This window comes from Girardinichthys multiradiatus, chromosome 9 (assembly GCF_021462225.1).
Source record: "Girardinichthys multiradiatus isolate DD_20200921_A chromosome 9, DD_fGirMul_XY1, whole genome shotgun sequence".
NCBI lineage: Eukaryota > Metazoa > Chordata > Actinopteri > Cyprinodontiformes > Goodeidae > Girardinichthys > Girardinichthys multiradiatus.
Window position 1 is genome coordinate 10,717,637 of NC_061802.1, and position 27,692 is coordinate 10,745,328.

General features: G+C 39.3%; 1 protein-coding gene across 2 annotated transcripts in view; it reads right to left on the reverse strand.

Annotated features, from left to right (window-relative positions):
- Positions 1-5,292: 5,292 nt before the first annotated feature.
- The window catches only part of adamts10 (ADAM metallopeptidase with thrombospondin type 1 motif, 10), a 75,161-nt gene continuing 52,761 nt past the window's right edge, over positions 5,293-27,692 (reverse strand). The window contains exons 18-26 of one of the 2 annotated variants that reach the window (XM_047375892.1): positions 25,904-26,027; positions 21,542-21,622; positions 16,832-16,995; positions 16,576-16,702; positions 14,678-14,807; positions 14,350-14,554; positions 13,802-13,978; positions 9,649-9,814; positions 5,293-8,878 (exon numbers count right to left, since the gene is read on the reverse strand). In XM_047375892.1, coding sequence (XP_047231848.1) covers positions 8,769-8,878; positions 9,649-9,814; positions 13,802-13,978; positions 14,350-14,554; positions 14,678-14,807; positions 16,576-16,702; positions 16,832-16,995; positions 21,542-21,622; positions 25,904-26,027 — 1,284 coding nt within the window. In that variant the 3' untranslated portion in view covers positions 5,293-8,768. Of the gene's footprint in view, positions 8,879-9,624; positions 9,815-13,801; positions 13,979-14,349; positions 14,555-14,677; positions 14,808-16,575; positions 16,703-16,831; positions 16,996-21,541; positions 21,623-25,903; positions 26,028-27,692 lie in introns of both variants that reach the window. The other variant, XM_047375891.1, reaches the window with a different exon arrangement.

Genomic DNA, 27,692 nt, shown 5'->3' on the forward strand with positions numbered 1-27,692 from the left:
CAAGAATCAATTTACAGTTTTTTTATTCCAAAATTGCACGTTGATGCTTAATGAGGACACGTAACACATTTACAAGTGAACACTCAGTAATGTGACTCGTTCTTAGTCCACAGACGAATGAGCTCAGCCTGAATACGAGGAAAGAAGAAGTCATTGCCTTATTTTTGTTTTTCCATGAAAACAGGCTGATCCTGAAATAGATGAGCATCAGCGACGATCTAAACCTTCAGGGAAGTGCAAATAATAAAAAAAAGCAAACCACATTCATCTGAAGCAGACAGATCAGTAAGAGAAGTCCTCTTGCAATCAGAAAATTCCTCCTCCTCCACGCTTTATGTGCCCATGGGCAAGGCACGTAACCTCATGTTGCCAACCTTGCCTAATGCTTGCTAGTTTGTGACTGGGTGAATATGGCTCTAGTGTAAATTCCTTAGAGTGGTCGGTTTGACTACAAAAGCTCTGCGTTATATTCAATCCCCTCATTTTATGAGGGGTCATACAAACCATTTTAAATACTGCCACTCTGACATATTTTACCTCTCACACACGTAAATGTTTTTAAAATGTTTTATTTGAAGCCTTTGAATATGGGTCTGTCGCACCGCTGTGCCCCACATGCATACATTCTGACTGTACAGATTTTAATTACTTTTTATCAATGTGAATAAATTCCCAACACTTCCTTCAAATTAAAATCCCAAGCCATGATTGGATGTGTATGAGAGAAAGTTTAGTGGAATTGGAAGTCGGATGAATTAGTGTCACTCAACAAGGAGTAAGGAGCCCTGCTGTGAGCCTAGTATTTTATCTATCCCCTGAAACTGTCACAACTTTGTCCTCTCTTGAGCAACAAAGGCCACGTTCATCTACCTCGAACTTGACTCACAGCACGATTGAAGATAAAATTTGCAAATTTTTGGTTCCCCCTTGCAAGTCAAAAGTATGACGTTTGTGTCGTAGAAAGTGACAAGGCCTGTAAAGGAGTTTTTTGTTATGGTCTTTTAAGCTCATTCACAGATGCGGTTTTATTGTTATTGGGTTGCAGTCAGCACCAGTTTGGGCCTTATCAAGGATCTGTCTGTCTTCATGTTCACCACACTTCCCTGGTTTTAATATTTTGATCATGTGGATATGATGTTAAAATTGCCTCCATTCAAGGAATCATACTAAGTTGCAATAAAAATCTATACCATAATTTTCACCATCCTCAAAAGGATCAAACGTTTGTTGAAGAGAATCCACTGATGGTGGTATTTATAGATAAAACATTATTACGAGCCTGCAACAGACAAGCGTGTTAAGTTATGCTGACTGTCTGTCACAAATACCACTCATAGTTGTATTGTACATTCCCACATTGTTGACTATGCCGTTTAGCGTAGTCAACAATGTGACTATGCTTTTAACAGAACCATAGACTTCTGTTAAAAGTCTATGGTTCTTCCCCTGATTCTGAAATTCAGTTGCAGCCCTCTGAATTTGTGGTAAATGGATGCAAATGTCGTTCATGAAGTGAATCAAATACACCATACTGCTCCACGAGGTTCAAACGATTATTATAATGACATAACTCTATTGAACTCTTCTCCTGTAAATCATGAAACTCCTAAGTCCCATATTTTCCTGTCGATAGTCACATCTCACCCTGGATTGTGTTCCAAAGTTCTGAACACCAGAAATGAATAGTGACAAAATATTCGATGCTCTGTTGTTGTATAGACAAGCGAGATAGATGATAGTCCTGCTAAAATCCATCTACACATCCATGGAACACCGTTCTCCATCTTGCAAGATTGTAGTTTCCATCTACATGCCTAAAAGAAAAATAAAACCATGGTGACTTACAACTTTAAAACTAAAACAAAGCCAACAATGTGAAAATTATTTAATACAACAAAATAAAAGTTCTTGTTCGCATTTGTCCAAATCTGGAGTTTTTTTTTTTTTTTTTTACCAATAAGCTTATTGAAGGTAGAGTATGCAGCAAAGTATACAACAAAATCGGTTTTACAACATAAACTGAAAACATTATTAGCAAATCTTACCAAAACTTCTCGCCATAACTGATTTGAAATGGAAACATAGTCAACCTGTCAACATATTGCATGATGTCTCCTAAAGCGAACAGGAACAGGAACAACGTCTTGCATACTTCATTTAACACGCCATCTAACATGCCATCTTTGAACTTGTAATCCACGTGACCTCAAGCTCTCGTGCACATATCTTTACCTGCATTGGTGGCTGAACTCCAAACCATTGTCTGTGCCAGCAGAGGGTCCGACTGCATACTACTAAGCATATTGCAATATTTTACCAGTTCTTTCCAAGTGACAGTAAATGGGATATTTACTCCTCTGAAATATTATAAGGAGATCAGCCTTGTTGTCCTGAAAAGACTCTTGGAGGCAAAAAAAAAAAAAAAAACATTTCTGTCAGATCTGCTTATTCCTTGAATTCTGGACAATTCTTGATTCTGACAGAAATCCAGATAAAATATGAACATGGTCATGAAGTTCTCTGTGGACCCTCTCATTAACAAAAGAATCTGCAGAATCTCCTTGCATTTGTTCCCAACATCCTAACACACCTCTGAAAAACATTATAGTATCAATTTTATTGCTCCTCACTCCCAAATTATAAAAAAAAACAACTGAGAAAAAGGATCAATTTGATTTCATTATGGAGCTTTGTAAACAATACTCTGTTTAAATATGCGAAGAAAGTAGGCTATTACGAGTGCATTTACTCAGTTCAGTTACCTCCTGTTTGAGTAAGAACTACCTTAATAAAGAACAATATATGTATCTCTCTCTCTCTCTCTCTCTATATATATATATATATATACACACCATTTCCCATCCTTATGCCAACCAGTTGTTTGGAAGTGATGCCAGACAGAATAATTTTCAGTCCAACCAGCACAAATGTGAACATGTGGAATAAAAACTAAACTCTTGTGGGAGTTTTACAGATAAAACTAAGATTGAGCTTTTCAGTGAATGGAATAAATGTATATACTGCTTTTCTACCCAATCACCCTCACAAATGCGTACACCTATATATACCGATATACAAGTCGTAAGCAAATTGGGTTTAAGTGCTTTGCAAAGGGGCCTATCAAAATGCAGCTAAATGAAGCTGGAATCAAACCCATTTGATGAACTTTTGGATTGCAAAACGAAGAAGGAATATGTGGAAAACCACCTCGTCCCAACCCACCGAGCAGTGTGGAGGACCAGTGATGGTGTGGGCCTGTTGTACTCTTTACCTGAAAATGGGCCATCATTGGGTTTTTAGCAGGATAATTTTTAAAACATGAAGCCAAATCAAGACAGAAATGTTTCAAAGGACACAAAAATCAACCTTCTTTGATGGTCATCACTGCTATTATTCCTATAGATAACCTGTGGGGTTAGCTGAAGACAAGCAAGCTGGAGAGGTTCTAGACGACCTACAGCAAGAAGGAATGGTTAAAGATCGCGCTTTCTGTATGCCCCCACCTCCTGAAATGGTAAAGAAGACTATATGCTGTCCTTTTGGCAGTAGGGGTTGTACAAAGTATTATTAGCAGGGATTTAAATAAATGAGTTTGCTCATTTTTTGTGTGAGTTTGTTATTTTATGTATTTTATTTTTCACATCTTTACCAGAGGGCCAATGCATTTCTGTACCTCTGTAAAACAGGTTCACTATTTAACATTAAGAATGTTATCAGGTCAGATGGTTAAAGTAAAAAACACCTTACTCACACATCTTCATAAGAAAACCCCATTAGATCACATTTAAAGGCACATACAGGGGTTGGACAATGAAACTGAAACACCTGGTTTTAGACCACAATAATTTATTAGTATGGTGTAGGGCCTCCTTTTGCGGCCAATACATCGTCAATTCATCTTGGGAATGACATACAAGTCCTGCACAGTGGTCAGAGGGATTTTAAGCCAATCTTCTTGCAGGATAGTGTCCAGGTCACAATGTGATACTGGTGGAGGAAAACGTTTCCTGACTCGCTCCTCCAAAACACCCCAAAGTGGCTCAATAATATTTAGATCTGGTGACTGTGCAGGCCATGGGAGATGTTCAACTTCACTTTCATGTTCATCAAACCAATCTTTCACCAGTCTTGCTGTGTGTATTGGTGCATTGTCATCCTGATACACGGCACTGCCTTCAGGATACAATGTTTGAACCATTGGATGCACATGGTCCTCAAGAATGGTTCAGTAGTCCTTGGCAGTGATGCGCCCATCTAGCACAAGTATTGGGCCAAGGGAATGACATGATATGGCAGCCCAAACCATCACTGATCCACCCCCATGCTTCACTCTGGGCATGCAACAGTCTGGGTGGTACGCTTCTTTGGGGCTTCTCCACACCGTAATTCTCCTGGATGTGGGGAAAACAGTAAAGGTGGACTCATCAGAGAACAATACATGTTTCACATTGTCCGCAGCCCAAGATTTGTGCTCCTTGCACCATTGAAACCAACGTTTGGCATTGGCATGAGTGACCAAAGGTTTGGCTATAGCAGCCCGGCCGTGTATATTGACCCTGTGGAGCTCCCGACAGACAGTTCTGGTGGAAACAGGAGAGTTGAGGTGCACATTTAATTCTGCCGTGATTTGGGCAGCCGTGGTTTTATGTTTTTTGGATACAATCCGGGTTAGCACCCGAACATCCCTTTCAGACAGCTTCCTCTTGCGTCCACAGTTAATCCTGTTGGATGTGGTTCATCCTTCTTGGTGGTATGCTGACATTACCCTGGATACCGTGGCTCTTGATACATCACAAAGACTTGCTGTCTTGGTCACAGATGCGCCAGCAAGACGTGCACCAACAATTTGTCCTCTTTTGAACTCTGGTATGTCACCATAATGCTGTGTGCATTTCAATATTTTGAGCAAAACTGTGCTCTTACCCTGCTAATTGAACCTTCACACTCTGCTCTTACTGGTGCAATGTGCAATCAATGAAGACTGGCTACCAGGCTGGTCCAATTTAGCCATGAATCCTCCCACACTAAAATGACAGGTGTTTCAGTTTCATTGTCCAACCCCTGTAAATGAGACATGTTAATGGGTGGTGTTGTCCAATGATGTCGTTCTCTTTAGGAACATTTGCCAGACAAGTGATTTAAGGTTTATGTGTGAGTTTTTGTGTGAATTGTCTCTTTTAGCTCTAAAAGTTAGTGAGATTGTCAAAGCTTGCAGAGACCTGCAGCTGTAGTTGCAATGAAAGCTGCTTTTGCAAATTATTGACTCTGGGGGCTGAATACAATTGCACGCCACACTTTTCAGATTTTTATTTGTAAAATTGTATAAAATCCAAAAGTTCAGGGGGTATAGACTTTTGTAAAATGCTATATAAGCATGAAAAGTATGTGTCATGCTGCGATTGATTACTTCATCATTGTTCAAATCTTCTCAGGAGACTGTGTCTGTGATAAACATCTGATAAAGATGTTTTGATTTAATAGCGCTAATTATCACTAAATGTGAGAGATCATTAAAATAAATTATATTTTTAAAAGAATGAGCACATGAATCAAAGAGGACCTCTAGTGGATGGACCTTTACAAACAGCTGCACTTTTACACTTCATCACTATGCGTTTTACTTTGCACATCTGTAACATAAAAAAAAAGGCTCAAGCTGATTTTTAAATAAACGATTTTAACAGTTGTTTAAATGATACATGAGAAACAAACAGCAGTGAACAAATAGCACCATTCAAAACCAAAGCACCACCAAAAGTAACAGGAGTAACATTGCAGCCAGTCCCCACAAAGAGACAGTTGCTTCCTTTCTTCACAAAGAAACTATGCAACGTTTGAGTGTTGCACTCAGCTGCTATATGTGTTGACTCAGCCACAGCAGATTTCAGAGCACAGTGGGCGTCACAGTGAGGCCATGAGGCTCGATGACTGATCCCTAGAAGTCTCTAACGCAGCATTTCTTGAATTATTCTCTCCTAGATTGAGAAACAGTGGAAATGCAGTTTATGCGTCATTAAAACCGCTCTACGAAATTAGCAACGAGCATATCCAGATCAGCTGAGCTCGTACCAAAAATTGGGACAACGTGCCGCTTTAAAAATAGACTTTGTGTAGACTCAGAAAGCAACAGGTGTCAGCATTGAAATGGTGGTTCTATGAGGTCAGCATGTTTTATCAATACATTTGAAAACAAGGCGCTTTTTTTTCTTTATCTCTAGGAAGATTTGGGGTTTCTGAATCTAATTCAGTGATAATTCTCTGTAGTCTTAATTTGTAGAAACTGAATAAGTTTTTCTGGTTAATTCGTCCCTCTTTCTATTTCATACCCACATTTTTTAACCCTTGCTTTACTATTTCCACTGATTGTGGTTGCAGTTCCAGTTTAAACCAGTTGGCTTTTAACCTCTGATCAAACGAGACTCAATTTACCAGAGCCACATAATCATATTTTGTTACAGTGGACTAGGAGTAGATTATAGAAAGTTACTTTCAATACAAAATGACCTGAATTTGGGTATGAACTAATGCACAGTTGGTATGAGACATTTCTTTCTCTATGCAGTCAGGTCTTCTGTCTTTGTTGTATTTTTTACAGTTTCCTGAAGATGTGACATTTAAACAGTGCCATTCTGCTGCGTATAGCTCTTTTTGGTTCTTCACATGTCCACTCTCCTCTCACTGTACTGTATACCGTCATGGTCGGGTTCAAGAACTGGACAGAAAACAGGTAAATAAGCAGCCAATGTGCAAACGGATGCTCTACAGACTTTCAGAAAGCCTGGAGAACTGTTGATTAAGACGATATTGAAAATTATAAAGAAATCAATAGTGGTATAAAACATGTGCACATTTAATGGCTTTGGGTCACTCTGTCTCCTTGCCACTAATCAGTTGTGAAGACGAATAGGAAACGTTCTCGTGCCACTGGGCGCATGGATGACTGTAAACATCTCATAGCAGACAGCTCCATCTGGATGCAAAAAGACCAAAATTACTAAAGTATAAAACTGTGCAGGAGTGAAATGACCAGCCTCTACCTTGGACATTAAACCCCAGAATTCAGAGTTGCTTTGTGTTTGGATAATGTCATATCAAATTAAAAAGGCTGTGACATGACACTATTGCATTCACACAAAAAAGTTTTTTTTTTTTTTTACTTAGGCTGCTTTGTCACAGTTTTTCCTCCCAGTTCCACTCTGACCTTAATATCATTTGAGCAGAAAAATGCACCAAAGGTTAAGTGACAAGAGTCGTTTTCACATGCAGACATGTTTAAAAAGAACTGAAATTAGATCTGTTACGACTGTAAGGTCACATAAACACACAGAAAAACATAGTTTCAAGAAAAAAGAAAAATACTTAGAACCAAAACAAATATTCCCAAAGAAATGTGCTGTCAATAGGTTTTAGGTTCGATGTTTTTGGTTTTTTTTTTTGTCTTCAACTTGTCCATATTCCAAGGTCTGGAAGGAAAATGTGTTAAAAGCAGCTAAAGTCCAAATAATCCTTTTAAAAGATCTTTAGAAAACGTCCTCTAAAAGGGAATAAGACATCAGCAGCCACAGAAGCATGTCATTACAGAATTATGGAGTGTTTAAAGGTTTTGCACATTGTAGCTGCAGCGTAAGGAGAATTGTGGTGGATACTGTCTGAAAGACGGGAGTCATGCCTAAACAATTATACTTTTATGCTCAGATCAGCTTTCCTAATGTAAAATAATCTTAATTTGCCTTTAATCTCTGTTGGCTTCTTGCTGTTGGCACAACTGACTCACTGTGACTCACTGTGCTCCGTGTTTCCACTCACTATTTGCACCTTTGCACATTTGGGAAAAACATAAAGTAAAACGTTTACAGCCAGCCAGCACAAAGTGAAATCTGATGATTGAGAGGGACATTATGCCAAAGATGTCAAAGTCCGCAGACACAATACAACCCTACGTCCTAATGTATAAAAATGTTTAACAATTTTCAGTAAATCTCTACGGCATGTAGTTGTTTAATGCAGCAGAGGTGATAAACTGCAGGTAAACTAGTGAAATGGCAAGACTGAGGCATTTTCCAAAACATCCACAGACATCAAGCTGAATGATGGGACAAGAAACACAAAACACACAAGAGTCCTCTGATTGCAGACTCTTCGTGCAAATCCAAATCTGCCCATATAACCCAATATCTGTGAGGACTCGATGGTTATATTGATATGCAACAAAACAATGACATAAAAACGATGAGTCAAGTAAAAGCTATCAGATAACATAAAAATATGTTTTAAAATCATAGGAGCTAATCTGTTCGTGGGCACAGATATCTGAAAATTATTTTCCGTTCAAAGTGGATGTTTAAAAAACTTATAACAGGCTAAACATTAAGGCCACTGAAGTAATAACAAGTGGAGTTTAAGATTACTGCAACCAGTCCTGTAGCCAAAGTAAAACATATAGCACCAAAATATTAAGACAAAGGCAAAGTTTAGAGACAAAGACAAAGAGAGGGCTCGTCCTGACAGACGATGGAGGACAGTTGCTGCCTCCGTCCTTCCCTTTCCAGGTTCCAGCGATCGACCCTCTCCTCCAGTGGAACGATGTTTGGACCCGAGATTTCAGATCTGGAAAGCATCCATCTGACTAATTTCAGGACCGTGCATCTGTTTGTCAGCATCAACAATGGATCCCATCCTTGAACTGACAGAGACACTGTGAAGGCTGCTGCGAGGCTCAGTGGAAAAGGTGCGGTCTTACTTTTTGACCCCCAACAGCAGCAGCAGCGTCAGTGTCCCTGACAGGTCCTACAGCACATTTGTCTGAAATATGGCCGGTTGCAGAACTTGAACCTGAGAACCAGGGGGCAGTATGCCACAGTGCTCACATCTTTACACTCTGCAAAAACAAAGAAGGAGAATCACTCTAGTCTAACCCAACATGATTAAGATTAAAATCTAGATTAATCCAGAAAGTAGGAAGCTGCCCTGTAAGAACATCAGCAGATGGCATAAAACAGTTTGATTCAATTAATCCATAACAGTCAAACACCTGTTTCTCAATGTGAAATAAAAGCTGTTTATGTTATTTTATGTTCTTCATTTTTTACTTAAATAAGCATTAAAGTATATTAGTATGATTACCAATAGGCAATAGTTGATTCTATTTATCAAACTATTTTTGACTGATTGAGATCTGTTTAATAATGTATGCTAAGCTTATTTGACCCTACACAAGATATTGGTACAAATGTTACAATCAATAAATATAGGCTGCAGCTTTTGAGGATTGAGCATTTAAGATCATTGATAAAATCAAATGAATCCACAAAAATATTTTTATTAAACTGCTGTGGTCTGGTAAAGACCCTAGAATAATCCAAATTTAATCCAGAAGGAGGGAAAAAATTAGATTAATTGATGCATCTATCAGGTTTGGTCCTCACTCCGCAAGCCTTTAAAAAGTGGAATGACTTAATAACAAAAATAAATTAATATACTGACAAAGTGTTTTTCCTAATAGTGTAGGCATAGGCTAAGATTTATGGTAGTTAAACTGTTTAGATTTAAACCTCCCAAAATATAATTTAAATAAGTGAAAATTTCTTGGTTTAAAAGGTGAGACTAAAAGACAGAGAAGATTACCAGCACTGAAATTTGGCCTCTGACCTTCTGGGTTCTCTGTATCGATGGGCAGACTGGGGTCACATTTGCTCTTGCACTGCTGCATGGCCGCGGGCCGCTGATGCTCCAGACACTCGGTGGATGGCTGGCCGGTGTGGGCGAGACACTGCACCGAACGCATCTCCTGACCCAGACCACACCTGGCAGAGCACTGGACCACAAAAACACGGTTTATACAAAAATAGTCCTCCTAAATCTGAGACAGACTAGACATTTTAGGAGATGGAAGTGTTTTCAAACCTTCTCTCTGAAAGTTTAATTTAATCTTACCAGTTTCCTAAACTAAGTATTTACAGGAAGACTAATTCAATTCAATATAGAAATAACTTATTCATCCCAAAGGGAAATTAAATTTTGTTATAGCTCATATTATCCACGTTTCTTTAAAGAGCTGTTGTAGATGCTGATGGCTGTGGGCAGGAAGGATCTCCTGTAGTGCTCCGTCTTACAGCAGATCTGAAGAAGCTTCTGACTGAAGACACTCTGTTGTTGTAGGACAGTCTCATGAAGAGGATGCTCAGGGTTCTCCATAATGTTCTTCATTTTATGAAGAATCCTTCTTTGCACAATGATCTCCAGAGGTTCCAGAGGAGTCCTCAGAACAGAGCCAGGTTTCTTTGTTAGCTTGTTGAGCTTTTTAAAGTCCCCTGGCTCTGGTGCTGCAACCCCACCACCTGTTGTCCAGGTGGACACTGAGGTATTTATACTCCTCCACCACCTCCACTTTTCCACTCCCATAAAAATAAATAATTTTTGACCTATTTCCTGTTTGTTCTTGAAATCTACAACGGTTAACAGTGAACGTACAATGATAGACAAATGGCTTCACCGGTAAAGAGTTTCCCCTGAGTAACGATGTGGTGTGACAGCTAGCTTCCTGGCTCCAAAAAGCAACTTCCCGTTATCTCTGCTAGATCCTAGAAAGCACTGCCCTACAATGGTTTCCTTAAAAAGATCAAATGTCAAAGTGTCACTGATAAAGCAACGACATGTGTACTAAGATCAAATTAGTCCAAGTAATTAGGCAAAGCCTTAGAATAATTAGTTAGAATAAAAACAAAGCACACCCTCTTTCAGCTCTAGGGTTCTATGTATCAGGACTGTAGATCCACTAAGCAATTGACTGAAGTGACTAAAAATCATCAAATTTTATGCTAAGCAGCCCTGACTAGTAACTGGCTGGTAGAAAACTCAAAAATAAATTTTTGTTTTCAAATCTGTGGACAGACCATACTAAAGATCTGCCAGATCACTGTAACCCAGTCTTTAGTTCGGAATTTGGTACTGAATAAAAAAAAAAAACACTCAAAAAACTACGGGTTTTTGAACACTTTTTCTTCAACACTTAACTTTCAGGAACCATTTTATCTGCATAGGCAGTTGAAATGATGCAGGAACCTGGGCTTTTCTGCATAGATTACATTCAATGCTTCTGAGCGCCTCTTCCTCCTGGAAGAGCGCAGCTGCGATTTGTGTGCACAGATCTCGGCATCCAGAATCCGCCTATGAATGGCCTAATCAGACCACAAACACATTAAGTTAAGATATTTTCAAAGCGGCTGTACTTTAAAAGCCAGGTACTGCAAACTGTGAGAAAATGCAACTCATGACTGCAGGAGAAAGAATAACGCAGAGCTCCAATCAGGATTACAACCTGTTATCCGAGGGCATATTTATGACAATTTCCCAAAGTTTAGGCTCTAAAACTGAATTAAAGTAAGTTTTAACTTAGAAGAAGAATCCACAGATCTTTAATAATTAAAGCCTGCAATATGTGCATCGTAGGAACAGGAACCCAACACACATGCTGCAGCTGCAGCAGCAGGATGTCGCCTACATTCAAACCTAAAATTGGTGAATGATCAACAGTCCGGTGCTTTACTCGCTTCGTCTGAGTGGAGATGTTTAAAAGCAGAAGTCCTCGCTTCCTTTATTTGAAATTTTGCGCTAAGATTGGCTAATTTTAAAATTGTATTTGAATGTCACCCCTGTGATATTAAGCACAGGTGGGTGGGATTAAATGTCTGTAAATAAAGATTCAGACTTTCCGTTGTGTAATTAGAATTTGACAGAAAACATGAACTGTAGAGGGGTTTAAAATGGGAGATGACTGAAACAAAATGTTGGAAATATTCAACCTGTGATAAATACTTTACATCATCACAGTAAAAAGCTCCCGTTTTAGATCAGGGGTCATCCAAAAAGTCCCAAACAGGGCCATTAATAGAAAAGATTTCTAAACTGGAACTTTGATTTTGTACTGGTTCCTGCAGGGGAAACACAAGGGAGAACAAAAACTACCTACCTATAGAAAGCTATACCCTGGCTCCTGAAATGGGTTGTGGAGTGGAAGCTGATTCAAAATGAAGTCAACTGAAGTAATTAAGGTGCAAAAAGCTATTTAAAAGTAAACTGTTTTCTGTAGCTTGTCCAGACGTGTTGACACATGTGCTACTCATTCAGGCGGTGAGAGAACTTGTGACTTTCAGCAGGTAACAGGAAGTACAGTACTGTTTTGTTTTATCCTTATAAGGGCCCAAAATGGATAAAACATCTGTCATAAAACATCCTGGATTGGGATATATTGACAGCTTTTTGAAATAATACGATGATTTGATCTAAAACGCTGAGAACTGTTTAAAATGTCAACTCCTTAATCATTTTGTCTTTTGTTCTAGGTTTTGTTTAAAGCTTGAAAAAAAACAATTTTACAGTGACTGCTCTCTCATTGCTCTCTGTAAAGACATGTAATCTTCACAAGGTTCTAAAATATTTATTCTCTAGTGTAAAAAGCAAAAGAGACTTAACAATGTCAATTTTTTTCAACCAATTATAAAATTGAAAAGCTGTGCAAAAAAAATCAAAAAAACAAAAGTACATCCTTGCTGCTTCCATAGGAATTAAGAAGGAAAGTAGCAGCCTGGTGCTCCTCATCAAATGTAACTGAGCATTTAATCATTAATAGATGTGGACACTTCTATATAAGCATGGATTATAGCAGTTTGTTGGTCTGGGCAACACAGGTGTGTTTTAGCCAGGAAGGAAAGTCATCAGCAATGACCTTAGAGAAGCTATTGTTGCTGCCCATCAACTTAGGAAACATGTTTATTTTTATTTTTAGGCACTAGTGGCCTCGCTTTTGCACGTTGACCAACAGAAAGTAGGGTGGAGAGAGAGAGGGGAAGACATGCATTACCCCAGCACCAATGCCGCACCCAACTTCAGAAATATTTTAAGAAAAAAACATTTAGGAACATGCCAAATCTCCCAGGATGTCTGGGACAGTTCTTTGTAATAAATAAACATCTTCAAAACGATTGCAGCATGAGTTAGGCTTGAACAACAAGACCTCAAAATGTTGGGCCATAATGCACAGCACCATGTTTATAGGAAAACAAAACCAGCTTTTCAGCACAAACACCAACCATCAAGCACGATGGTGGAGGTGTGATTATTTTGGTTTGTTTCGCAGCCACAGGGCCGGGATACCTCACCATAAACCAGTCAACCATAAACAACGTCTGCATACCAAAGTACTCTACAGTTAAATGCATGTTCATTTGTTCAGCAGCTGAGGTTTGGCCCAATTGGGGTCATAAGAAATAATGATCATGAATACGGCAACCAATCTACTACATATTGACTGAAAAACAAAAGAATTTAGCTGTTGCAATGGCCTAGTCAAAGTCCAGACCTCAATGTGATCAAAATGTTAACTGGAACCTTAAGACACCTGTTTAGAAAGCAATGCCTGCAATCCTGAATTAGTGAAAGCAAATGTTTAAAGAAAAATGAGCCAAAAGTCCTATGCAGCACTGTTAGAGATTATAAAGGTTCATGTTTTTCCTGCTTAAGGTAGTTCTAAAACTACTGAATGATAGGTGAACATAATTTTCAACACACAAGATTACCACTTTGTATTTTCTTTGTTTTATTAAAATGACATGTGGAGTCTGTTGTTGATTTTTGTAAACTCCAGGTTGAATTTACAAAAATCCTGCTAAACACCAAGTATCTTTTAAAGTGTCCTAAAAGGTAAAACCCATAATTAAAAGAGGTTGTACTTTCTATTCATCATCACATGACTGTACTGAACAACATAGGATACATAGGATAAAAGATATATCTGTTGTCTTACCTCGCCCCACGGACCTGCGACCCACAGAGGCGGAGGGCAGCGCTGCAGGTTACAGCGCATCCTGGAGGTGGGTCGGCCATGTTTGGGACACTTTAGGTCTGGCAATGTGTCACCGCTCTCTCCGCTCTTACACAATACCACACGCTGTCTGTAGCCAGGACCACAACTGGGTGTGCACTGCAGAAAGAAACTATGTTTAAAGAGTCAGGCAGGATGATGAGAAGATGGAGGAGCTGGCAGGGTGCTACAGGAGGTCACTGCGGTCGTAGCATGCAAAAGAAAATCTTAATCTGCCCAGCAGGGAGCAGCAGCTGCACAAGAAACAAAGCCAAGATCCTGTGTGTGGTTTCTGTAAAACCACTTGACATTATTACGCTCATGCATGTGCCGCTGCTGCATTACAAAGAACTTTAGAAACAAGAAGAACCTTTTAAACTGATAAAGAATCACTAATGGAAGTTATAGTTGCACAAAGTAAAAACTATTAACTCACGCTGTTCAAAGAGAGGTCAAGTAAAGCATACATGACTGCAAAAAGTTGTTTCTACCTCAGACCAATCCAAGGCCAGCCACTCAGGAGGACAGCTATGGTTGCTGCAGGGCTCTGTGAACAAAGGGCGAGAGGAGGTGCAGGCCGAGTCGTCCAGGACCTTCTCCTCCATCGCAGAGATCCTTCTTTTACATAACACTTCCCGAGTCCGCAGGCCGCCGTTACAGCTGCGGCTGCACTCCGACCACTCTCCTGTCCGCCAGCTAGAAGCAGAGAAAACCCTGCCATTTGCTTTTAATATCCACTCATGCTGCAGTCACAAAAAATGAAATGCATGAAAAGTTTTTAATTTACATTAATGCAGTAATAAAGTCATCAGGACTCACGTTGGGGAGCACGGCTCAGTGTTGCAGGATCTTCTCTTCTCTTTGGGTTTGTTCTTCTTGTCACAGAAGTGATTGTAGACGACTGTAAGATCTGACTGCCTCTTACACACAACTTGTTGGATCTGTACACCTGACCACAGGTGAGAAAAGACAGATGAAAAAACATTGCCTGGTTCAATAAGTCTTGATTTACATTGCAACATTCAAATTGACAGGTCAGAGTTTGGCTTAAACAACATGAAAACATGGATCCACCCTGCCTTGTGGGATTCATGCTGGTGGAAAGGTGTTGTTTTGTTACTCTTTGAATCCCTAAGGACTATTTAAAGTCCACAGCCTACCTGAGTATTACGGCTGACAATAACTGTCCCTTAATAAGTGCACTTTACCCATCTTCTTTAGGCTACGTCCAGCAGGATATTGCACCATGTTACTAGGTTAAATCATCTCAAACTGGTTTCTTGAACAATAAGTTCACAGTGCTCTAACGTCCTTCACAGTCACAGCCCCCTTAGGATGCAGTGGAAGGGGAGATTTGCATCATGGATGAGTAGCCGACAAATCTGCAGCGAGTGAATGACCCCAACATGTCAACCAAAATCTTTAACGCATTTAACATCCAAATCGAAGGTGCAAAGAATGTAGACAGTCCTGAAGGCAAAATGGAGTCCAGTCCAGTAAAATACCAGCAAGGAACACCTAAAGATGTTCAGGTTTTTTATGTTTTTTCGTTTTTTTTTTAATGTTTTGTTAAGTAAAAAAAAAACTAAAAAAAAACAAATATCACATATATGAAACAAATTTTTAAATTGGACATTCTGGCTTTTTGAAATAAAACAAAAAAACAGATTGCAATTAATTCACCTTTAGTATGTTTTTTCACCTGATCTAGATTTTAAAACACTTTGAATTCTTTAGGGCATCAAGTTTACTAATGAAAAACAGGACTCCTCAACAAATCGTGGTGCAACATTCTCAAACAGAAGTTGGCAGACCGTCTTTGCACAATGGATTCTTCTCATAAAGCCCTTTTTTCAATTTTCACCAATAAATTATCAACTGGATTGAGATCCGCACCGTTCGCTGGCCATGGCACTGAGTTGTTATGTGTTTTGCCCCAAACAAATGTATGAAAGCTCTTTGCTCTGAGGCAAAAATACATCAACATCCTGAAAAAACAATCCCCGTTTTGTTTGAACTTGTTCCAAATTTTTGACAGAGCTCATTGAGATTTCTGTTGCCACACTCTATCTTATTTGAGGAGTTTTATTATCTTTTCCCAAGGTCGGCATTTGAACCCAGGACCTTCTTGCTGCAAGAGAACAGTGCTATCATCTGCTCCACCGTGCAGCCTTTGTTTACAGCAATGACATTTATTTCTTTTAGGTAGGGCTTACAAAGTCAGAATGCCGTGGCACTTAATTTAAGTGATAATAACCACAAAGACATCTAAAGCACAGGGTACACACACATAAAAACATACAAACAAAATCTCAGCAAAACTCAATGCAACATAATCTAGAGACCATGGCACATTTTAAATCTTTCAGAAATACAGGGGAACCACAGAATATATTAAACTGCAGTTCAGTGTGAGCAGAGTTTAGTTAAACACTCAGCAGGAGAGACAATTAAATCAATTAGCGTTAAACATTATCACCTGAAGGGTCTCATTCATGGTATCACAGTTTTAACCAACAGTGCTACTTTTCATGTCAGTGGTCATAATGGTTTGACTGATCCATGTGTATGGATCAGCAAGAAAGAAAAAATATGTGTTTTTACAGTTGCATTTCATTCTAATGGACTTCTTTCTTCATGTTCTGGTTAGGGGTTGAGCAGTCAGTGCCATTAAAACACATTTCAACATTTATTGCTGTTTTTTGATGCCTTCCTACCTCCAGCACACAAAGCTGAGCAGTGAGACCAGGACGTGTACTGCCAGGCGAAGCCGCTCATGGGATCCCTGCTGACTGGCGAGTTGAAACGATAGTGGATCCCTGGGTTGTCCTCCTTCATCAGCACCTAAACACATGAACACAAAACAGGAATAGATTCACTCATCTCGCTTTATTAGGTAACTCATAACTGTGCATGTTTTGAACAATCCTGGTGTTCAAAACATGCACAGAGGTTTATATGTTCTAGTCTTACCATGACAATGAGGGTGATGTTTGTTGGGCCCGGAGCTTCAATAGTTTCTGGTCCATCAGTGGGCCGCTTGTAGTAGAAAGTGGTCCCGGCGGCGTTGAACCTTCGAGACGTGTCATTGGTAAGCTTCCCATTGATAAAATACTGGTCATTTTTATTCTTCAGGACTGGAATACAGAGGAGTGTTCTTTAGGTTTGAAAATTACATTTAATTACATAAAATGTACATAAAACAAGATGGCAGTCAAGACAGTGGCTTACAAGGAGACGGCGTTGAAGATCTGTTTCAGAGCTATGGCTTTGATTTATTTATTTATTTGTAATTTATTGTCTTTTTTTGTCTTTTTGACACAAGTTATTATCCACAAAACATCATATCGGTAAGTTAAACATGTCTTGGATCATTTATTTTTGTTAATAATTTTAATCTGGACTGAGACTAAAGTACCAACCTGCAGCAGCTGGTCCTTGCTGATAGCCATCCACTGTTGGGCTAACCTCCAGCACCTAATCTTTCTGGGACCCAGCTGCCAGCCCCCAGCTATCAACACTGTTCATCACCTTCCATTGCCTGGTCCTTCTGTAACTCACCCTCTTAATTAGTCAGTTAGGAAGTGCCCTAGTTGCCAGCTTCTTATCCTCTTGTACATGCATGTGCCCTCGGCTACTGTCCTCTGTCTATTGGTGCTGTCTGCTGACCTCCAGTACTAGTACCCTGCTAGCATCCTGTCTTTGGCTGGATGCTAGCATCTATAATGAACCCCTGACAACTGAATCTGCCTGTAAACAATACACAGCCCTACTGATTGATTCTTCACAGGAACAACATATCTATAAAGCTGCTATGTGTTCTTTGGGATAACCAATTATGTTTTCAGATGTTACTGGATTGAGTCAGGATTTATTTAAACTGAGGTCTCAAATACCTCTGCTAATCTGTTGCTGTAACCAACTATCGATCCTGCATGCCAACCTCAAGTACCCTATCTAAAGTATAGTACCCTATTCTTTGACCCAAATGGAAGCTTTTGGCTACTTCACATTGTAGGCTGTACTCCAGTACCATTAACTTGCTAGCCTCCAGACTTTAGCAGGGTCTGCTACCTTCCAGTACCTGAACAGAACTGATTATCATGAGGAAGCTTAAGTCAATTTTAATGGACTAAGAAAGCGGTCAACGTGGTGGCTTTATTGAAGTTTCTGCTGCTCTATTTTTGCACATTGTTTTTTTCACCTAATCAAGCTGACTATTGGTTGTATTTTTCTTAATCTAGATGATACTTTGTAGAGGTGTAACGGTACACGTATTTGTGCCTAAACGTTTATGCATGTCAACCAAACAAATACAGGTTTTAAAGCTGAATACATGCAGAATGAGTTTGTGCAGAATGAAGTGTGCGTCGCAACTTTAAAAAGCGATGCCAAAACAAAACTAAACAGCAGTGATGTGTCCTTCTGTTTCGAGGCTTGTGGTGACATTCGGAGCCTCGCGAGTTGGCCGTATCACGTGACTGATTCAGGAATTGGGTTGCCAGTTTGCACGTGATTTGAGATATTAGGGGCAGCAAAACGCTGCTGATTCCCAACTTGTAGAAACTTGCTGTTGCTTTTCTGGCTCCAGCTTCTTCATCTGTGCCTTGTGAAAGTATTTTTCTAATGCGAAAAGGCGAAATCATCTAAAAAAAGAGAAATCATCTGAAGCCCAGAACAGTGGAGAAGTCGTTTAAAAAAAATAAAAATTAACAAAATATTGTTTCTAGTAACATAAGCACGATTACAAAGTAACACAAGCACATTCACATTACAACCCTCTCCTCCATTTGTTTCCACTTTTCCTTTTGATCCAGCCATTGTATCATAAAGACAAATTAAGAGCATATTCAGAATATATGTACTAGCATCAGAAACTCCATTCATTACTTATTCAATTTAAAGCTTCACACACCATAATCTGCCTGTTATACATTTATCATCCACTTGGCGGCACAGTAGAGCTAATGAAACACCATGAAGTTCGGCTCATGAGTGAACCAATTGGATGCAAAGCTTCAGTGCTTTACGAGGCTTCATCTTGCCATCACTACTAAACAGATAAGACTCCCAGCTGTCTCTGGAATCTGCTATCTGGGAACATTGAGGTTTCTTATTCAGCTACAGTGACGCTGGAGAAAGAAAGGTGGACCAAACCCAAGCTTCAAGTCAGCATTTTTCAACAGTGATAAAGATACAGTGCCTTGCAAAAGTATTCGTCCTCCTTGAACTGGTCAACCTCTTGCCACATTTCAGGCTTCAAACATAAAGATATAAAATTCAAATTTTTTGTGAAGAATCAACAACAAGTGGGACACAATCGTGAAGTGGAATGAAATTTATTGGATGTGTCAAACGTTTTTAACAAATAAAAAACTGAAAAGTGCGGCGTACAATATTATTCGGCCCCTTTACTTTCAGTGCAGCAAACTCACTCCAGAAGTTCAGTGAGGATCTCTGAATGATCCAATGTTGTCCCAAATGACTGATGATGATAAATAGAATCCACCTGTGTGTAATCAAGTCTCCGTATAAATGCACCTGCTCTGTGATAGTCTCAGGGTTCTGTTCAAAGCGCAGAGAGCATCATGAAGACCAAGGAACACACCAGGCAGGTCCGAGATACTGTTGTGGAGAAGTTTAAAGCTGGATTTGGATACAAAAAGATTTCCCAAGCTTTAAAAATCCCAAGGAGCACTGTGCAAGCAATCATATTGAAATGGAAGGAGTATCAGACCACTGCAAATCTACCAAGACCCGGCCGTCCCTCTAAACTCTCATCTTGAACAAGGTGAAGACTGATCAGAGATGCAGCCAAGAGGCCCAAGATCACTCTGGATGAACTGCAGAGATCTACAGCTGAGGTGGGAGAGTCTGTCCATAGGACAACAATCAGTCGTACACTGAACAAATCTGGCCTTTATGGAAGAGTGGCAAGAAGAAAGCCATTTCTCAAAGATATCCATAAAAAGTCTCATTTAAAGTTTGCCACAAGCCACCTGGGAGACACACCAAACATGTGGAAGAAGGTGCTCTGGTCAGATGAAACCAAAATCCAACTGTTTGGTCACAATGCAAAACGATGTTTGGTGTCAAATCAACGCAGCTCATCACCCTGAACACACCACCCCCACTGTCAAACATGGTGGTGGCAGCATCATAGTTTGGGCCTGCTTTTCGTCAGCAGGGACAGAGAAGATGGTCAAAATTGATGGGAAGATGGATGGGGCCAAATACAGGACCATCCTGGAAGAAAACCTGTTGGAGTCTGCAAGAGACCTGAGACTGGGATGGAGATTTATCTTCCAACAAGACAATGATCCAAAACATAAAGCCAAATCTACAATGGAATGGTTCACAAATAAACGTATCCAGGTGTTGGAATGGCCAAGTCAAAGTCCAGAACTGAATCCAATCGAGAATCTGTGGAAAGAGCTGAAGACTGCTGTTCATGAACGCTCTCCATCCAACCTCACTGAGCTCGAGCTGTTTTGCAAGGAAGAATGGGCAAGAATTTCAGTCTCTCGATGTGCAAAACTGATAGAGACAAACCCCAAGCGACTTGCAGCTGTAATTACAGCAAAGGGTGGCGCTACAAAGTATTAACGCAAGGGGGCCGAATAATATTGCACGCCAGACTTTTCAGTTTTTTATTTGTTAAAAAGGTTTGACACATCCAATAAATTTCATTCTTCTTCACGATTGTGTCCCACTTGTTGTTGATTCTTCACAAAAAATTTGAATTTTATATCTTTATGTTTGAAGCCTGAAATGTGGCAAAAGGTTGAAAAGTTCAAGGGGGCCGAGTACTTTCGCAAGGCACTGTATGTACAGCAGCTTGCGCTACACTTAATTACTCACCTGAAAAACTGTAAACTGAACGTAAGCATCACAGATACTGGAGTAAATTCACTTAATGTCCAAACCCAGCTACCTGTAACATCTATACCTGTACATCTATAAAACGTTAGTTGGAAGAATCCAAGTTGACTGCTCATGCTGCATTCAGGCACAGCTGGGACACTAGATTGTTGAAATATCAGAACATCTCCAAAGTGATTTAAACATGTTCATTCATTCATTCATCTTCTATACTGCTTATTCCATAGTGGGTCACGGGGAAGCTGGTACTTATCCCCAGCAGTCTACGGGCGAGAGGCAGGGTACATCCTGGATACGTCACTAATCCATTGCAGGGCAACACCGAGACATACAGGACAAAAAACCATGCACACACTCATTCACACATTTAAACATGTTTTATTCTCCAAAATGGGAACAGTCTTAAAATCCCTAAACAACAACATTGACTGTTTTCAGTTGGTTATATTGTTGTATAATCTATCTATCCATGCATCTATGCCTGCTTATCAATTGAAAATTAATTTAACCAATTTTGTTTTAGGGTTTAAAACATAATAAAAACAAATTAATTTAAAAAATTGGAAAAAAAAGTCCTTTGATTACTAACGACTGAAGTAAAAAAATATACATTTTTATTTATTTTTCTTGACTGAAGCATACCGAAAACGTACCCAAGTTTAAAGCCCAAATATGTACTGAACCGTGCTTTTTGAGTAGAATTATGTGCTTATACTTGTAAATAATTATGCTGTATTGGCCTCTCTTTTAAAAGAGTTTTCAATCTGAATAAGACTTTTTCAAACATTTGTTTCAACTTACCAAGGTAGTTGAGGGAGATGTTGAGCTCTTGTATGTGGATGAACACTGATCCTTTGGGAATTCTCACCACTTCTTCATAATCTGGAAGCAGAAAAAGCCAAAAAATGAAAGCAAAATGAAGGAGTTTTTTTTCACTGTGGATAAGGGGCTTTAGTTTCCAGCTGCATTCCTGGTCAGATATCCCCTAGTCTCTGCTCAGAAATAACATCTCTGCCAAGAGCTGGCTTCTCCCATTTTCTCCCCATTCACTCCATCTGTCTGTCTTTTGTCCATGTTTTTTTTTTTTACATTTTTTGCTCATCTCACCTCCATCTTGCCTTTTTCAGCTTTGCTCTGCCGTCCAGCCAGAAGACCAGGTGCTAAAGCACCATAAATAACTCCAACTCACTGAAGGATAACAGAGTCAAAAAGCTGAACTAGAATCTAATTCCTTCTGGTGACATTTTTTGATTGCAACCGCCTTGTGGAGCTTTGACAGGAGGAGGTTTTTGGTTTTAGATGAACAAGCTCATATTTCAGAGGGAACTTCAAAAATTAAAAGCTGTGAACTGTGACCTCTCGCCACCTACCTGAGCGACAGATTTGGACAAATTGGGAGAAACTTTACATTGACATTAATGTATGGATGCCTAGATTGGAGCACATAAAATACAGCAGCATTAAGAAATCTTATATTTCACTTTTCTAGAACAGGGTGAACTCCAGTACACATTCATGTAATTTTTCTTAGCTTTACGCTGCAGATGCTGTGGTTTGGCTTCATTCTGTGGTCATAAAACTCTCCCTATAGGGATAATGTTATCACTTGGTATGTTAATAATAGAGTAAAGAGGTTTCAGGGGTATTCTTGCAATGTGATGGATAGTTTTCTAAAAAAATGTTGCCTATATGCCTCGAATACTGTCTTTTTTGTGTGTCACAATGCACATGTGAGAGAAACAAAACGAAAAGCCACACATGTAAAAAAGTGCCACAAAGCTCTGCTGCAGGTCAAAAACTCCAGAGGGATCCTTTAAATCTCTGAAGCAAAAACCAGAGGAGAAGTGTTGACTGGAGGTTTTTTTGGAGTTTAGAGAAATCAAACGCTTGCTGTAGACATGACTGAGTGATTCTCCCAGTCATAAATCCTGACTGGGACCAGAAAAAGCCTCCAGTCCTGTGCCTGGAGTTTGAGTTTGTTTGGAGATGAAAAGACACTGTGCAGTCATTGAGACCAATTCTTTACTTCAAAAAGTGCAAAGCTTAATTTGATCTAAACTCACTTTAGTAAGCTGACAAACCAGCGTTTTATAAAAGGTAGAAGAATTTGCAGCTTACAGTTGGATAATTTAAACACTTAGTAAGAATTTCATCAAGTCGTTTTCTGTATCACTTTAACAGTCTCTCATGTAGTTTTGGAGGAATTTTATCCACTCTTCTTTACAACCTTGCTTCGGTTTGTGGAGGTTTGCAGACAAGTAGTTAGGCTGTGGTCTAGACTTTGACTAGGCCATTGCAACACTGATTATTTTCTTTTTCAGACATTTCATTGTATACTATGTGCTGCTGCATATGGGATCATTGTCCAATCGATGGCCGGCTTAATGACCGTAAGGTTCGCTTGCCCTGCAGCTGCAAAACAAGCCCAAATCTTCACGCCTCCACTATCATGTTTAGCTATTGGTATGACAAGTTTGTGCTGGTATGCTTATTGGTTTTAGCGTTGTTATGGTCAACATTTTGGTCTCATCTCTGCAAGTGACAGATTAGACCGGAGTTATTGCAGTTCATCTTTGCAAACTAAGGCATGCTGCCATAGTTTTAGAGAGAAGATTCAACCTAAGCAACCTTTCCAAACAAGCCAAACTTTTAACTGTTCCGCTTGTGAGTAATATTTCTCTCTAGAATGATTAACTTCAAATTGCTTGGAAATAGCCTTTTAAAACTTGTTAGATACCTACGTACAGTAATTACTTCTCTAAGGCCATTGCTCTTATCTTTCCTTCCTGGCATTGTTTTAATCCACACCATATGCTCCAGAGCAGCAATCTGCCAAAGTTCCTGCTTTTATCGATGTGGTCACACTTGCTGATGATCAATCAATTAATCAAGAGTATTCTGTCAGCAGCATCTCACTGCCGTTTACTCCTTTTAAATAATTAAAACCAGGATGTACTTTGGTTTGCTCATGAGTCACTTCTTTCACACCAAGCTTGTATGTGCAGAGCTAAAAAAGTCATAATTGACTTATTGTTGTTAGTTTCACACACTTTTGAATAAAACTTTTAAGATCTTTCTTTGGCAGGGAAATCTGCATGATCATTAGGTCTTTTCCATAATTGGATATTAAGTACAATGAAAAAAAATAACCTTCTATAACTTCAGCCCTAGAAAGTTACTTTTTTAAAACAGCGGCTATAACTTTAGATATTCTAAGGGAAGCAGGGACCTCAGACGGAGGCTGACAGACTGGCCCTGTCTTTGTGGTTTAGAGCAGGGTTGACCTTTCAGGGTGTGGCCCCCTCTGAAGAATAATGGGAGGGGGTGACGTGTCTCGGCTCTGGGGTGAGAGACTTCGGAGTTGGCGTTGTGGGGAGAAAGACACCTAAAATACATTTGATAGCAGAAGGACCTCAAGCCACAGTGGTCGGCTTTACATGCCATGGTGTTTTTGATTGTTGCATTTGTGTATGATGCTGACATGATTCCTGCATTTAGTCCTTGCATAAGGATCCTTTATAAACGTGGGGAGTTGTATTGATGTTTGTCTAAAGTGTGCAACGCGAGCTCCACTTCTGAAACACTTACTAATTAAATTAGATGAATTTTTGTTTTGTTCTATTTGTATGCAAGCAATTCACAACATATTGCACTAATATTCTGATTCATGGGCTCCTAAACTGTAGAGACTTTTCACTGAGATGTTACAGGACTAACAGATATTTCTGATGGAAAAATATAAATGAAATGTCCATCCATCTATTGTCTATACCTTGTACTCGGAGGGGTGCTGGTGCCTCTCTCCAGTGGGCAGAAATCTGTCATTTGTTTTGACAAAAATAATTGATAAAGATAATATTATCAATAAAACCATCTGGTATTTCTCTAATAGCATCCATCAAAAAAGACTTTAAAATAATTGGTCAGAGATTAATTCTCTTTACAAAATCTGTGCAATTTAAATAAAGAAACAGCAGGTACAAAATATGTAATTTCCAATGTAGGATTTTGGAAAAATCAAAGGGCGCAAAAAAACAGTAACATATGTGCATAGTGAACATCTGCATCACTGATGTTAAAGGTGGTCATCAGCACAGACTAGACAGTGAGAATAGTAGTGAACAATGAAGATCCAACACAAAGGAGCGGGTTGTTGTCAAATGTTTGCTGCCACAGCCACATTATAATAAATGCAGTAATGGTTTTAAAAGAGGTTTCTCACTGGTTATGTCTTAGATTAGATGGTCTTGACAACAACTATCAGTCAGTCATTAGGTTTAGTGGGCGATTAGTTTTTCACATAAGACCAGGTTTCCTTGGAAAGCTTTTTTTTACCTTACAACATAAAATCATTTAAAATTTACTCAGGTTATCATTGTCTCAAATTTGTTTCATCTGAGTTGGTTACAAGATGCAAAAACAACAGGAATCTGTAATGAGAGCAGTCTTTACAGGGAGGATCCTGTCAATCCCCCTTGACCTTTGTTATAAACCGCTTGAATGTGTTGAATGTGTTAAATTATCAGAAACCTATGTTCTTACATGCAGCTCAGGACGTTTTGCTGCAAACGGAGAATGTAAGGAAATCTCACTGAAAAACATAATATAATACATATGTGTTTCACTTTCTGAGTAAAGATACTGAAATAAATAAACTTTCCAATAATATTCTCATTTATTAAATATGACTGAACATATCTGATTATCTCATTGATCTTAAAGCAGGTATAGACAGTAGTTCGAGTAAAATATGTACAGAACCTAGAGCTAGTCTGTGGTGTTTATTGGCTTTATTTAGTATTTCACCTAAGCTAAGCCAGTGCTTGTGTGAATACATGATTATAAAAGTATGTTTTTAACCTCTGATGGGCCCAAAATCCATCTTTCTAAGAGGCTCTCTCGATCCAGGGTAGTAAAAGCCAAATGTGCATATTTCCTGGCTACACGCTGTATTGCTTACCCTCAACTGAATGTTTCCTGTTGGCTGTGTCTAATCTTTGGGAACATGAACACTGCTCAAGAATTTAAATTAAAATGTAACACTTTCTGCTGTTTTACTTTTGTCTAGATCACAGCCTAGATTGCCTGTATCTAACTACGCAGAGAGCTGCTCAGCAAAGGGTGATAAAACCAAAAAGGTAAAAGGAGTGTTTTGATTTCTACCTCCTTCAGGCAGCGAGTCATTGAAGACTCCCTCCACAGAGATGCAACTGCTACCGTCACCCCCGCAGATCCGACAGCGATCTTCACGCATGTCTGAGCCGAGCACACGATCACAACCCACGTGCTGCGATAAAAAGAGAGAAACCGGTGAGGTGTAGAGGTCGGCCGAGGTCACGGGCGGAAGAGGGCACAGTAGGTGAGCTGAGAGGTGTCAGAGGCCGAGCTGACGAATCACCTCCTAATGTCTTCCAGACTGCATTTTCAAAACACAGAAATATCAGATGGAAAACCCAGATGTGTGCTGTTTTTTTGTCTGATCCTGTGCAGACAACGCTCTTTGGTCACTGAACTCAAAGCTGTCGACATAAATAAATATCATGATGAGCGAAACAGGTGGTTTCACTCAAACTCTCAAACAGGGAACTAAACTCAAACTGCAGAAAATGAACGACAAACTGCTTCAATTCCAATTTATTCATTTGGTGACTGGTTGCTTCAAGATGGTGTCCAAATGAGACAAAACAAGTTTCAACTCAGATGAAAGTTGATGCCAATAATGCAAAATGTAACTAATGATAGAAAAAATATATCATTTTTACAACAGTTGCAGGAGTATTTCACTTTATTTATAAAGAAAACGTAAATGCTTTGTGGATTCAAATATAATATTAACTACATGGAATAACACTTTTCTTGTTTAGGTCAGTTAGGATTATGAAATTATCTATCAAAAAAAATAGAATGTATTTGAGAATTTGCTTCTTTCTTCAAAGTCATAAGTTTTAATATTTGGGAGCAATGTTTTTAAACCGTACTACTCCAGATATTTTGGGCATCCTTCAACAAACAATGGTTTGCAGGTCTTTTGTCTCATTTGGCCCACCATAGTCCACAGAGGAATGTTTCTGATACCTTATTGAAGCTATCTACCCATTCATTGCCCGATTTACCTCAGATAAGCTGGTGCCTACCTCCAGCTAACAATGTGCGAGAGGCGGGGTACACCCTGGAGTTTCAGGAGTTTTTTGTGCACGTGTTGTAGAACATGCTGGATGTGGAAATGTTGGCACCCTTTCTCATATCTTAAGTATAAAGGTACATTCCCTTAGGAATATAGATCCACCAATATAAGATGCTAAACAGACATTAAAATGTCACATGAGTAATGTAATTGTCCGACTGCCCTCTTATACAAGAAGTGTGACCCTAACCCTCTATTCCTAATGTAAATAAAATACAGGAAGTCTTTTGATTGATGTTCTTATAATCTGTTATATTTACAGCTTTAAAAGAGAAATATGAATCAGTCAAAAGCCGGTACTGGTGGGTCAAAGAAAAAAACCTGAGCTCACAAAGAGGTTATGCTTGGTGCATCTCTAATAATGCAGGCAGATAAGTTTTGTGTGTTAATAGATGTTCAGGTCCAGTCCTTTGATACATGACCACACTGAAGAAACTTTAAACAGATCCAATGGTGAAAATCTTTGATTTATGTTTGGGTATTCACAGTTGTTGAAACTTGGACTCAGGAAAAAGGGAGACATCTTTGCTTTAAATCTGAGGTAAATCAGGCAATGAAAAGCATGACAGAACTGAGAAGAGATTTCTTCTGGTTTTCTCTGGCCTGCTCTGTTCATACTATTCTTGCATGCACATTTAATATTAGCAATCCATCTGCTGTCATTCAACCATGCATGCACACACTGACACCTAAGGGCAACTTAGACATGCAAATTAACCCAACATGGATGTTTTTGGTCAGTAGGACAAAAGCCAGAGTACCCATAGA